Source organism: Gossypium hirsutum, chromosome A07, assembly GCF_007990345.1.
Source record: "Gossypium hirsutum isolate 1008001.06 chromosome A07, Gossypium_hirsutum_v2.1, whole genome shotgun sequence".
In the NCBI taxonomy this organism is placed as follows: domain Eukaryota; kingdom Viridiplantae; phylum Streptophyta; class Magnoliopsida; order Malvales; family Malvaceae; genus Gossypium; species Gossypium hirsutum.
In genome coordinates this window covers 11,356,432-11,370,110 of record NC_053430.1, presented here as the reverse complement: position 1 = coordinate 11,370,110, position 13,679 = coordinate 11,356,432, and the positions used below count along the sequence as shown (strand labels likewise).

Genomic DNA, 13,679 nt, shown 5'->3' with positions numbered 1-13,679 from the left:
AAAAAATATACGCTATTCACTAGGAATATGCCACATGCCATCTTCTTATTATATATCACTTCTTGTAAAAAAAAATTAAGAACCAACCTAGAAATTAAACTATAGTTCAAGGGCCAATTTACAATAAAACAAAAAAAATATATACACAACTGAGACTGAGAGAGCTTGGCATGGCAAGGATAAAAAAGAGAAAAATTGTTTTTGGACTGAAAAGAATTGGATTCTTCTTTCCAAATTAAAATCTGGGCTTTGAAGTCCAAATGAAGAACAGCCGAAGCCGCAAAGAGACAAAATTCTTTACTTCGTTTTCTCTATTACTCACTCTCACACTCTCACACTCACTTCATTTGTTTATCTTTTTTTCTTCTCCAAAATTTAGAAAAAAAAAAAAAAAAAGCACCCAAATCCCAAATATTTTGATCTTGTTGCTATCCCACCCTTCATCCACCCAAATTCAATCATTTTCAATTTTGTTCATATATAAATTCTTTTATGGCTGCTCTTTACTCAACTTCCTCTTGCTTTTGTGGTAGTTTGGGTTCTTACCCAGTTCATAAATCAGTAAAATTGGGTCATGGCAAGGTTAGAGATTCTGGGTTTTATTTTCCTCATCGTTTTCAGTGCGCTACTCCTAAATTACACGTCCAAGGTACTTTTTAGCTTTCATTTAGGATAGCTGAAATGGCTTTTTTTAAATTCAAATTTTTTTTATATCACATGATTAGCTTTGCTTCTAGGGTTATTTTGAGTAATTGTGAGTTTTATTTTTGTAGTTGTTGTAGTGGTTTATGGGATCATTCAGGAAAATGTATTTAATTTCTCTCTTCTTACTTAATTTTAAGTATGATTTAAGGAAAAGAACAAAGCTAATTAGCTAATTTTAGAACTGCGGAAAGAATGGGTTATGGATTTTTAAACTTAATTAATTAAAAAAACTAAATGATTTAAAATAGTTGTTTAATTATCTAAAAAGTTGGAGCACAAGGATTTTCAAATTTAGTTGCTTACCTTATTTTATTGATCATATAAAGAGTTCTGTTTAAAAAATGGACTAATAGTATTAAGCAATTGATAGCATCATATATAGAGTAAATTTTGATTTAGAGAAAAAAAAATGGAAATCTGCATATATACATATATAGTGCCATTTGATTAGTTCAGTGGCGGATAAGCTTGAGTGATGCAAAGATAATTTGGAGTTGTTTATTTTAATGATAGAAACGGATGATTTTGAACAGAAAGGATGATTTTGAACAGAAAGGACTAATTTGCTCTTTGATCTAATGTATAGGGACTAATTTTCCCAGTTTTTAAAGTAAAGGGAGCAAAATATAACCTGACCCCTAATACAAGACCCTCCATGGTACTTTTACATGATGCCATTTGATTAGTTGAGTGATGCAAAGATAATTAGGAGTTGATTTTGTTGCTTTAAATGTAGAGGGATTATTATTTGATACATTGCTGTTAGAGTAAAAGCTACACGAATGTTAAGTAATGCTCCATTGCTAACGTTATAGTTTTCTAGTTTTTACCTGCGGATTGTAATTACTGTGGTGTATAATTTTCATTATGTTTGTTTATTTGTTTCAGCAAAAGCCCTTTCTGTTGATGGGTTACCTGAAATAATGGATTCTTCACTTGTGGTTTGTTTCGGGGAAATGCTGATAGATTTTGTCCCGACGATCAGTGGTCTTTCGTTGGCGGAAGCTCCTGCATTTAAAAAGGCCCCTGGGGGTGCTCCTGCTAATGTTGCTGTCGGCATAGCTCGTCTCGGTGGTTCATCTGCTTTTATCGGGAAGGTATGTATTCTTTTTGTTTGTCGAGTATGATACTAACATATCTCATTCATGCTTGTGCTTTCATAGTTATGAAATTTGGCTGCTCTACATCGATAAAACTTCTCTATTTTAAGTAATTTTATCCTATATCTATTAGGTCTCGAGTTTAATCTGGTCTTATATTCAAGTTAGGCCCCTATTACCTATCGGTTTTGTGGTGTATGGTGCACATGGTATTAGAGCTTAATGTATTGTATGATGTGGACAGGTTGGTGAAGATGAATTCGGGTACATGCTTGCTGACATATTAAAGGAAAATAACGTCAACAATGAAGGGATGCGTTTTGATCCCGGTGCACGAACTGCTTTAGCATTCGTAACATTAAGGAGTGACGGTGAACGTGAATTCATGTTTTATCGTAATCCTAGTGCTGATATGTTGCTTCAAGAAAATGAACTTGATTTTGATTTGATTACGAAGGTATGTCACCTCTATAACCGTTAATTAACAAAACTAAAAATACAATGGGAAGATGTGAGAAAACAAATAGTTTAGTGACCAAAACATAAATTTACTAATAGTTTAGTGATCTCCTTAGTATTCATCATGTTGGCAAGGTGTGGGTTCGTGTATAATTGCTGTATAGGTCCCTTCCTTTTTAGCATTTTTGTTTCTGTTTTCACCTTCATCTTTTGGCAGGCTACGATTTTTCATTATGGTTCCATAAGTCTTATTACAGAACCATGCAAGTCGGCTCACATTGCTGCAGCAAAAGCTGCAAAGGATGCAGGTGTTGTTCTTTCCTACGATCCCAACCTTAGGCTTCCATTATGGCCCTCTGTGGAGAGTGCAAGGAAAGGGATTTTGAGCATTTGGGATACTGCCGATATTATCAAGGTAGAGTGCAATGCGTAAAGTAAAAGGAAAGGGCTATAACCATATTAATGATTTCAATAAATGAGTGTGGATTTCAGGTAAGTGAAGAAGAGATCTCTTTTCTAACACAAGGAGAAGATCCATACGATGATGGTGTTGTCCGTAAGTTGTTCCACTCGAATTTGAAATTGCTTCTAGTTACAGAGGGCCCGGATGGTTGCCGTTATTATACTCAGGTAAGCTCGATATATATGTTTCTATGACTTTTTTTTTTTTTACTTTCTGCATGTAATTTATTTTGACAGCTGGATTCTTCGGAGCAGTGATGGCTTGAATTGCCACTCTAGATGTAAGATGGCAATGGGATTGGGAGAGGCCGTATTTTACTGGTCTTGGAAAGGGGGTTCATGACCCTGAACGAGACCCGATATCAGGGGTAAAAGTACTATGGAGGCCCTGTATTAAGTCAGATTGCATTTTGCCTCTTTATTTAAAAAATAGGTGAATTAATCCTTATGCGTTAGATCAAAGAGCAAACTGGTCCTTTCTGCTGAAATTTTCATTTCTTTTTACTGTTAAAAATTGATGTGGTTGACAGAATAATCAGAAAGTTACGCGTATTTCATTTTGATGTATAGGGAACAATTTTTAATAGTAGAAATAGATAAATTTTTAATAGAATGATCAGTTTGCTCTTTGATCTAACATATAGAGACTAATTTGCCCATTTTTTTAAGTAAAGGGGGCAAAATGTAATTCAACTCCAAGTACAAAGGCCTCCATGATACTTTTACCTAATATCAGGTTATGAGAACGAGCGATCTAGTATATTGTCGAATCTGGAATTGAGAAATGTATAATATTTTTCAGGAATTCAGTGGGAAAGTGAAGGGCTTGAAAGTAGAAGCCGTAGACACCACTGGTGCCGGGGATGCTTTTGTTGCTGGAACATTATCGCAACTAGCTTCTGATCTTTCCTTGATTCAGGTATTTCCCTTTTAAGTATCAATGCTTAAATTTAGCCGCATGAAATGATTCCATGAGTCGAGTATGGTTATTGCGAGCAAGAATGCTGTTATTCTCTCCTTATTAATGCGGTACAAACATAAAAGCAAGTTGAAAGTTTTCGTTTAATCTTGCAGGACGAAGACCAATTGAGAAATGCTCTCAAGTTTTCTAACGTTTGCGGTGCATTGACCGTGACAGAAAGAGGTGCAATTCCCGCTTTGCCGACTAGAGAAGCTGTTGTTAATGCTCTCGTCAAAACCGTGGCCTAAGTTTTCTTCCCCAAACACCGTGATTAGCCAACTTTCAGGCATCTATTCCTATAAATGTCTTGTGGCAACTAGGACTAAATCGGAATGAAGATAGTAATATTCTGTATTATGCAAAGCCTCATGCATCATTAGTAATAATTCCGTAAATTGATGTGTCAAGGAACAAAATCAATAAAATTACTCAAATGATTCGTGATTTTTGTATTCCATCTTTGCTAGTATGTACCATATGTATGATACTTTCAAATTGGCTTAGTGAATGGAGGAAATTCCTTGATTCTTAGTCCGTGTTTTGTTATTCGAGTTGGGTTTGAAAACTATATCTGGATTCGACTCATTCACTACCAAGCTTGAATATTCCAACCCAAGCGTTAGCTTGATTATCATACTTAGTCGATTGTTATGAAAACGTGAATAGATTATGTCACCGTGTGATTGATGGGGAAAGCCGAGAGGTCCGAAACCATAGAACTGGTTAGAGAGAGACTCAGATCTTTTAAGTCCTATCTAACAGCTACATAGTGTCCATCAATGCCTTTGTAGTTCGGCCGGTTTCTTCCGAAATATTGAACTCCGATAGGTTCAAGTTGAGCTTGAGTCTATTTACTTGTCTCAAGCTCTTGATTCTGGTTCTTGAACAATGCTTAGACTGTTTGAGAATTTTGCAACAAGATAAATTTAATAAATACGTTAAAATATGACATGTTTAGACAAAAATAAACACAAAATAATGTGTGGTTAAACTCAATTGACTGAGTCTATTGGTTAAATTTTATCCTTTTCCTTACCTAAGATGTAGAAATGTCTACCAAACATTTTTTACAGGTGATCCGTTCATAATGGAGAATTTTCCCCTTGTCTTTAAAAGCAAAAAAGGTTCTTTATTTTTAAAAAAATTAATGATAATAAAAATAAATAAACCATAAACAAAGTAAAAAAAAAATAAATGGATGATGAAGAGAAGGCTAACAACGATCGCATTTTCAAACGTTTCGATGTGAACGGGGACGGAAAAATCTCTGCAGCAGAGCTCGGAGAAGCATTGAAGGCGCTTGGCTGTGTCTCGGTGGAAGAAGTCTCGAAGATGATGTCTGAAATGGATACTGATGGGGACGGCTTCATTTCATACGAGGAGTTCATTGCGTTCGCCGCTGCCAACCGTGGCCTAATGAAGGATGTTGCTAAAATATTCTAGTTCTTTTTAATGTTACTCTTTTCGTAATCAAATTGTAACATGTGTTTTAATTGCTTCCAATGATTGATTCCTAATGAATGAGCCACAATTTTAAGATTTAAATTGCATTAACATTTTGTTTATGTAACAAATATTTTGATAGATTTGAGAATCACAAATCATCACTTGAAAAGATTTCAAAAATATAATGAATTCGATAAACGCATCACATCTTTATAGAATTTTGTTGCAGTAATAAAGTTGTGAGCAGTTGATATTTCGAAAGTGATGTCTTTTAAGTGATCCTCCGAAATGAAATTCTTCACAGGCAAAACTTTTTTAACATCCCTCCATTTATCCTCTTTCGGTAACTTTCTTATTTGCAAGCCTGTTTGTATCATATTTCGAGACTTGTTAACTGTGATAAACAATGCCATGTCTATTACTGCATCATGCATCCATAGGTAACATTTTCCAACAAGCAAATCAATTCAACGCTGGCCCATTCAAAAATCTTCAGAATATAACTCAATACAAAAGGCGAAATTGTACTTTATCATTGAGGGGAACTAAATTTTAAACGCTCAATCACTTTATCCTCTTCACGACCTTGGAATAATAAGTACAAGAAAAAGAAGAAAATTTATGATTCAATTTTTGTGGTATAGAGTGCCGGTTTCATGGTAGGCTCTACAAAGGCAGAATTGAAGTAGATCCCATCATTTTTTTTTTGTTTCCTTTGTTGTCCGCCATTATTGTTGCTGAAAGCAATTGTGATTGTGACTCTATTAGTGAGAATTTCACTCTAAAATAGTGAGTAAACACTAATAAAGGTACACTCTTGTGGAGAAAAAATTGTATGAAACTGTTATTCCACGTCATCTTTATCCCTATCCAATAGGGGAATGACAAATCAAATTTTTCATCCTTTTATTGAAAAGGATAAAGATTACGTGGATTCACAATTTTATATCATCTCTATTGTGTAGAGACCTCAAATAATTTCATCCAAATTCAAAATAAAGGATAAACCAGCCTTCAAATTTAAATTTCGAATATCTTCAATATTATTTATTCAACACGATCGAGAGCATGTATTTTTTAGTTCTCCAATTCCCTTAAAATAATATCCTTCATTAGATAAGCTTTTAAAACTTCTTATATCATCCTGCATGATTAAAGACAAATCAAAATTACCAGCTCATGAAATTAACTTTTAACGATCACAAAAACGTTGTTATACTCAATACCACAACAAAAAATGACTTTTTATAGTTTTGATAACTAAGCTCATTCATCAAATTTTAAATTTAATGAAAATAATTAAGATAAAAGTATAATTTTAATTCTGTAAAATAAAATAAGAAGCCTTATATCTTGATTTTGTATAAAAAAAATTTTGTATTGGATGGAAAGTTGCCACCGTTAGGTGGGCGTGCCGGAGTGGTTATTGGGAATGAGTAGAAATCATGTGGGCTCCGCCCGTGCAGGTTCAAATCCTGTCGCTCACGTTTTGCTATTTTTGTTTGGGTTAAACTACACCAAATTCATGTTTTGGCCACTCAACTTTAAAAAGTCACAAAATACTTACTGATCGATTTGAAAATTTTCATTTAAGTCACTATACTATCAAAATCGTCGTTCTATGATTTTTTCTTTTCACACCACCGGTACCAACAAAAAGTTCTCGTTCCCTTCTCTTTTATAATTCAATTTTTTTCATGAAACAACTTTAAGCATCATGAATTTGTAAACCAAAATTCAAATAACTCTCTTCTTTGATCTTCAACACTGACCATCAGATCGACTTGGATCTAAGGTATGTTCTTTTACTTGTTGATGGATACTGATCCACAATAACAAACGTAAATAAAAATTTTTGAATAGTTTAATGAATATTTCGTAACATTTTGAAATTCAATAACCAAAATACAAACTTATTAATAGTTTAGTGATTTTAAATGTAATTTAAAAGAACTGTCTACGTATAAACAGTGTCGTAACCATTTTTTGAAAACGACGGGAATCGACTTGGATTTGAAAATGAAAGAACGGGAATCGCCACCAATCCTTTTTGATGAGGTGTGATCGGATCACCTTAAATTAATCATTTTAATAAAAATTAAGATTTACTAAAACAATTTTTGGTCTACGAAAATCAAAAAAATGAATTCGGGAGTCGGTTACGCACGAGGAAGGATTAGCACCCTCGATACGCCCAAAATTGGTACCTAGTTGATTAATTAATGTCTTAGTGTCAAAAGTTTGAAAACTTGAAAGAATTTAAAATACAATCCTTTTTTGTATTAATGCTAATTTAAAAATGATTGAATAAATTAAATCGGATGTTAATGACTCTCTTATCTCGAAGTAATAAAATATCATGCCTAGTAAGTTAGGACACAACATCTCAAACTTTGAGACTGAGCTTGCCTTTTATTTAAAATTAATGTATTTTAACTTTTAAAAGGATATTCGGTTAGTTAGAGTGAATGAAGAAAATCGAAACCCAATAAGTTAGGGCACGTTTCCTCGAATTTTCGAACACCGAATATTACCTTTATTTGCAAAAAAAAATCTTATTTCGAGGTAACAAAATGTCGTACCTGGTAAGTTAGGGTACCACACCTCGTATCCCCGAAAATAAGCATTTTTAAAATTCGTATAGTGATTTAAAAGAATATTCCGTGACTTAGGTTATATGAGAAAAATCGAAACCCAGTAAGTTAGGGCATGATTGTCTCAAATTGGTAAATACAGAATATCACTTTTATAAAAGCAAATTATGATGCTAATACGTAATAATAAGCGTGATAATGTCAAACATAATAATACGAGCAATTATGAAAGGTGAAATAACAAAAGGGCTAGTAAACAAGCGCATGAGGAAAATGAAATGATCGAATACGCAAGTAAATTAATAAATAAATAAATAAATAATTATAAAAATAGCAAAATAAAATGGCAATGATAACAAAACGATAATAATAATATATATGTATTAAAGTACTTACGTAATAATAGAAGTGATAAGAATATAGGAATATATATATACATAATAATAGTACGATATTAAAAGACACATATGCATGGTATGTATATACCAATGTATACGTAATATAATAAAAACTACATAGTATATATATATGTTAGTAATAATAATGATGATACAAATAATGAATAATTTAAGGTTTGAAAGAATTTACAAAGATATAAATAAATAGGTGATGAAACGATAATAATGTGAGTAATAATATATATAAGCAAAATAAGTACGCAAAAATGTGTATATGTATATTATTAGTTAGTATAAAAGCAATGGTGTATAGATAATTATATATAAAAAATGTTATAAAAGTAATAATACAATAGTGATGATAATGGAATGTGTAATAATAATACTAACAATAGAGAGATAATGATAATAATAAAGAAACATTATATAAATATATATTAAAATTAAATATATGATAATATTGAATGTGTATACATAATGTGTACATGAAATGGGATAAATACATATAACTAATAATCCTAACGATATATACATAATATATGTAAAGGAATATACGACACACATGTATATTAGAAATGATAATGATGCAAAAGAGAAAAGAAAAAACAATTAACAATATCATATAATATATATTAAAAAATAAAAATAAAAATAAGTATATAATAATATTAAAAGCATATACATAATATATACGTAATATACAAAACGAAATATACGCATAATATATTAAAATATATACATAATGTACATAAAATATATATATACATAATGTTTAAAAAATAAATATTCATGATAATACTAATACATATATGCGTAATATGGAGTATAATGTATATACATTAAAAGAATACATATATGATATAAAAATACATTAATAAAATAATAATATTAAATTATTAATAATACTATATAACATATATATATACACATAAGTATTAAGTAAAAATGATAATCACTACAGGAAAATAGACTTTTAGCGGCGTCTTTTACCTTTAGCGGCGTTTTTAAGCACCGCTAATACTTTTAGCGGCGCTTGGAAAATGTCGCTATATGCAACGCAGCAAAAATTAGTGGCGTTTTTTTGAAAAAAAGTCGCTAAAGACCATGACCTTTAGCGGCGCTTTTTTCGCAAACGCCGCTAAAGACCATGACCTTTAGCGGCACTTTTTTCACAAACGCCGCTAAAGATCATGACCTTTTGTAGCACTTTTCTCACAAACGCCGCTAAAAATTATGATATTAAAAAATTTATTTTATTTTAATTAAATAATATTTATTTCTATGTTAAATATTATATTATGTTTAATTTTTGAAATTTGAACTTTAAACTATATACATTTAAGGATAAATAAAAAATATTAATTAAATTAAATTTTCCATTAAAATTTAAACTTCAAAACTAAGTATAAAAATTAATGAATTTAAATTTAATACATAAACATTGATTCAATATGTAATTTAATACATAAAAAAATACACACACAGACACACAAAGTATTAGAATTTCTAAAACATAATTCATCCTGGTGAGAAAATAATGCCAAATCATCACCACATCTCATTAATCAAAGGAAAAAGATCAGAAAAGAAGAAGAAACAATATACAACAGAGGGCTGGTTCAAGCTTTAGATGAAGCCAAAGTATTGCAATGCCTGCATATATAACTTAGTGAAACTAACAACAAAAAAACACAAAATAGACAAACAATCACGCAGCAAAACTAGAGCAAATACAAGAATTTAAAAAATAAAAAAAAAGATGATAAATGGCAGCAAAGCTAAAAACAAGTAGCAAAGTCAAACTACGCAGGCGATAAGAAGAAAATAACTAAAATTTTAAAATTTAAAATAGTACAGGGCCTAAAATTAACTAATTCGAAAAGTATTGGTCAAATTAAAATAAAAGAACTAAATGCATAACTTTCGCAAAGTATAGGAACTAATAATAGAATTAACTCGATATCTTTCTGTTGATTTGAAGTTTCTATCGACCTTTACCAATTCTCTGAAGCACATACAAGATGGAGATGTCTAGATTTAATTTCGAGTCTTTTACTCTGCTTGGCTTTAAGATGGGAAAGCAGTGGAGTTGGAACATGGGCATCCATTTATTTTAATGGGAGTTGAACCAATGGACAGAATTCATGCATACTTTGTAGTCTCAATTCTAATCCAAATTACTTGACTTGGAAAGACTCTACCAGTGGGGATATAAACTACTGTTGATGGCATACTCAATTAAGGCACCTATGGTTTGCCGATGCAACTAGGGACAACAAGCAAAGTTTGCATTTCAATCACTCTTCAATGCTTAAATTAATAGTTTTTTGTTTAAGAAAATGAATAAAGATAGAAGAAATTTATATTACAGGAGACCCAAAGTAGCAAAAGATTACAGAAAATAAAAAAAAAAGGGGTAAAAGAGAAGCTTAACATACCTGAAATAGAAGAAGAAAACTGTGAAAAATCAGTTTTAGTGCTTATTGACTACCTGTTGAGTTTGAGACAGGAAAGATTTTTAGAAGACCAAACTTTATACAAAAAAGAAACTGTAAAAATTATATAAAAAGCTAATAAAATTTTAGCTAAAATAAAAAACTTCAAGATTTTAATATTTTAGATTTAAGTATATAGTTTCTTTTTCTAAATTTATTCAGGTGTTTTTTTAATTTTTAAATTTAAAGGTAACATAAAAATATGAAAATAAAAATATCAATTACAAATTATATTTAATTTACATCACTGGAAGATCATATGAAGTTATAAATTGAAAAGATTTAACCAAAAAATATATACATGTCACATATAAAGACTGTAGTTCTACGAGTTGCACAACGGCATTATCTAGTTATGCCAGTAAAGAGCTTTCCTTGTTTCACCTTTTGTATATTTCTCCTAGTTACAGGAAACCAAATACCCCAGTAAGAGAGGTGGAAGCGTGAAAGGACAGCATTTTCTAAACCGATTTGAGGACAACTAAAATAACTAAACCAAATGTTTAGTCTCATTAATTATATTATAGTAGCAAAAATAATCAATGTGTGACCGAAATATGATAGATGATATGATATTTTTTTTTATTTTATAGTTTTATTTATTTATTTATTTTATTATTTGAAAATAATGAATTTCTTTTAATTTGGAGTTTAAAAAAATATTTTTTTCTTATTTAATATTAATCCATTTAGCATAGCTCAATACTATTTTTTTTAACATGAATTCCTCTAATATTAGCAATATTTTTGTAGCATAACAAAAAAAAAATAGCCTTTGACAAAATGACCCCGTATAATGGCTAGCAGCTAGAAGGGACAACTATCCTAGATAAGAAATCGTGATGATTGGGGAAGAGTACCTCAAAGATTTGCATCAAGAAGCTCTTAATGGACATGCTCTTGTCGATCACAGTCTCACTACCAACTTCAAGACGGCCGATTTGTTTGGGGTCAATCTTATATTCTGCAAGGAGTGAAGTAACAGTTGTTAAACTGCAGATCAAACATAACCACATTAGTAAAATTGAAGAAAGTGTTCATTTCAACCATCCATACAATGCAAATCTTAGTCATTATTATACATACTGTAAAACAATATTACGTGATGCTAATAACATATAAGAAGAGTAGATATAAAATGTAGAATTTGTAACCTCATAGAGATAACATCTTCCACTTCTGTACAAAAGGCCATGCAATCTTGTCCAAGTCCAATGGTGTATTTCCCATTACTAGCACCATCATGAGCCTCCAATGCTTCCTGTTTTGTAGGAAAAAGAAATGAATATCATAAAATTATTCTCATATTACATTAATCTATGAATAAATAACATATCAAATAAAAAGCCATCATTCTACTATAAACTAAAACAAGTATTCATAACCATATGATCATGCAAAACTAGAATTTTTTTTTCTAGGGAAAATTGTAATTAACACCCATTGATCCAGTAAGGAATCAAACATAACACTTTAACAGTAGTTAGACTTCACCAAATTATAGAGTTCAAATGAGATGAACTTTTCAGATATACAATTAAAAATTTTAAAACAAGAAAAAAACCACAAGAAAATTAAATTTGGAGGCAATCAGTTTATTCACCATAAATAACCAAAAAAAATTCCACCTTTGACCCATTTTTCTCCCTTGAATCAGCTACCCAACCAAAACCCAGAACTCAAAAACTCGAAGAAATTAACAGGAAAAAAAAAAAGAAGAGATGAAATCACCTGTTGAACACAGGTAGGAGGGAAGCAGATTTCCATAGCAAGAATTCCCACATTCTTATCCATTGCTAAATGGATATTAACAAAAATATCCTCAACTGTTGCAAAGCCCTAATTTCTATTAGCAAACTATGTTTATGTGCAAATGCAAATGTCAGAATTTAAAACCAAATTCCATTCGCATAAGTAATAATTTTAAACCCCCTGATTTTGCTTCACTTTAAGATTACAAATTGCAAGTGAATTTGAAGTATGAAATCAAATGATTCAACAAAAATAGCCTTAAAGGATAATGCCAAGTCACAGTGAAGTTTTTGAGCTATGAAAAGCAAGGGAGTGAAAAGGGTACCTCGGTTTCAACTTCGACAGCAGCAAGACGGAGCATTTGAGAATTGCGAGTAGCGGAAGTTGGAGTGTCATAGTCTTCAAAGTCTTTGACTGACTTAACAATCGGTAGCTTTTTGTGTATGTCCAATGGGCGTGGCGTAAACGATAGCCTACTCATTTTTTGTTCTTCCTTTTTCTTTCACCTCACAGCGCACTCTCAATCGATTCAGTTATTCCACATCGAAACCAACACACTAATTAAAAAGATAACAAAGCGAAAATCCACTTAACAATTCAAATTCAAAAGAAGAAAAGGAGGAAATTTAGCACTTGCATTTTCATGCAATGGTTCATACTGAAAGCAAACGGAACTGTAGGCAGAGCAATCATTGGTAACAACGGAATTGAGCAACAGGAGATTGAAAAATGGAGAGGCTTACATTGACAAGGTAGAGGTGAAACGGGAGATTTCTAGGGTTTCGTTGCTGCTGCTGCTGGGGCAGGGATTCTGAAATCTCTTAGATTGCTGCCCCCGGAATGTCTTCTTTTCGCCCATTTAGTCTTCCCCCGGTTCTAGGAGTAGCGATTGACTATCTTGATGCGGAGGGATCGCTTCTTCATGAACCAAAAGTTATATCTTAAACCAACAGATCCTCTTTCTCACAGCATTTTTGGAGCAGGCTCAGTGCTTTCTTGAAAGCCTAGAATTAAAAGAAACCCTAACAGATCGAGAGAAAATGAGTAGGGACTAACGAGCGGGTAATCAAAAATTGGGGATTTTAATTTTTTTTTTTTTGCGGCGTTTTCACTAAAAACGCCATTATAAGATTAATTTTAAATTTTTTTTTTATTTTTAACATATTTTTTTATTTTTTTTCTTTTGGAATTTTTTTAATTTTGAATATTGAATTTTTTAATTGAAATATGGACTAAAATATTAAATATTAAATTTTTAAGTTTTTTATTTTTTTATTTTTTATTTTTAAATTTTAAATTTTAAATTT

At 31.3% G+C, this 13,679-nt stretch overlaps 3 protein-coding genes across 6 annotated transcripts; 2 read left to right on the top strand and 1 right to left on the bottom strand.

The window, feature by feature from the left end:
* Window positions 1-213: 213 nt before the first annotated feature.
* Window positions 214-4,218, top strand: LOC107936631 (probable fructokinase-6, chloroplastic). The gene is made up of 7 exons (XM_016869387.2): window positions 214-649; window positions 1,594-1,802; window positions 2,050-2,262; window positions 2,482-2,679; window positions 2,757-2,894; window positions 3,529-3,645; window positions 3,801-4,218. Exons 1-7 carry the CDS (start codon window positions 493-495, stop codon window positions 3,933-3,935), a joined length of 1,167 nt encoding a protein of 388 aa, XP_016724876.1. The 5' UTR covers window positions 214-492; the 3' UTR covers window positions 3,936-4,218.
* A 617-nt stretch (window positions 4,219-4,835) lies between these two features.
* Window positions 4,836-5,232, top strand: LOC107936624 (probable calcium-binding protein CML28). Its single transcript, XM_016869382.2, has one exon. The coding sequence runs from the start codon at window positions 4,882-4,884 to the stop codon at window positions 5,128-5,130; it is 249 nt and encodes an 82-aa protein (XP_016724871.1). The 5' UTR covers window positions 4,836-4,881; the 3' UTR covers window positions 5,131-5,232.
* A 4,299-nt stretch (window positions 5,233-9,531) lies between these two features.
* Window positions 9,532-13,469, bottom strand: LOC107936610 (hydroxymethylglutaryl-CoA synthase). 4 transcript variants are annotated; one of them, XR_001694433.2, is made up of 7 exons: window positions 13,116-13,469; window positions 12,698-12,929; window positions 12,352-12,446; window positions 11,775-11,881; window positions 11,481-11,584; window positions 10,564-10,616; window positions 9,532-9,778 (listed from the first exon to the last, which is right to left on the bottom strand). XR_001694433.2 is itself a non-coding variant. In XM_016869369.2 (7 exons), the coding sequence occupies exons 3-6, from the start codon at window positions 12,412-12,414 to the stop codon at window positions 10,599-10,601; spliced, it is 321 nt and encodes a 106-aa protein (XP_016724858.1). In that variant the 5' UTR covers window positions 12,415-12,446; window positions 12,698-12,929; window positions 13,116-13,447; the 3' UTR covers window positions 9,532-9,778; window positions 10,564-10,598. The 4 variants fall into 4 exon arrangements, 2 of the variants coding, with proteins under 2 accessions (XP_016724858.1, XP_016724857.1); XM_016869369.2 differs by having other exon boundaries at window positions 11,481-11,613; window positions 13,116-13,447; XR_001694432.2 differs by lacking the exon at window positions 12,352-12,446 and having other exon boundaries at window positions 13,116-13,467.
* Between the last annotated feature and the right edge of the window lie 210 nt (window positions 13,470-13,679).

Excerpts from the sequence above, each read along its gene's own strand:
- LOC107936631 (XM_016869387.2), top strand. The coding sequence starts at position 493 with ATGGCTGCTCTTTACTCAACTTCCTCTTGCTTTTGTGGTAGTTTGGGT. Across the intron at positions 1,803-2,049 it reads CATCTGCTTTTATCGGGAAG|GTTGGTGAAGATGAATTCGG; the intron begins GTATGTATTCTT and ends TGATGTGGACAG. Across the intron at positions 2,263-2,481 it reads ATTTTGATTTGATTACGAAG|GCTACGATTTTTCATTATGG; the intron begins GTATGTCACCTC and ends ATCTTTTGGCAG.
- LOC107936624 (XM_016869382.2), top strand. The coding sequence starts at position 4,882 with ATGGATGATGAAGAGAAGGCTAACAACGATCGCATTTTCAAACGTTTC.
- LOC107936610 (XM_016869368.2), bottom strand. The coding sequence starts at position 12,853 with ATGAGTAGGCTATCGTTTACGCCACGCCCATTGGACATACACAAAAAG. Across the intron at positions 11,882-12,697 it reads CTGTCGAAGTTGAAACCGAG|GAAGCATTGGAGGCTCATGA; the intron begins GTACCCTTTTCA and ends CCTACAAAACAG. Across the intron at positions 11,614-11,774 it reads GAAGATGTTATCTCTATGAG|TTTAACAACTGTTACTTCAC; the intron begins GTTACAAATTCT and ends TTTGATCTGCAG.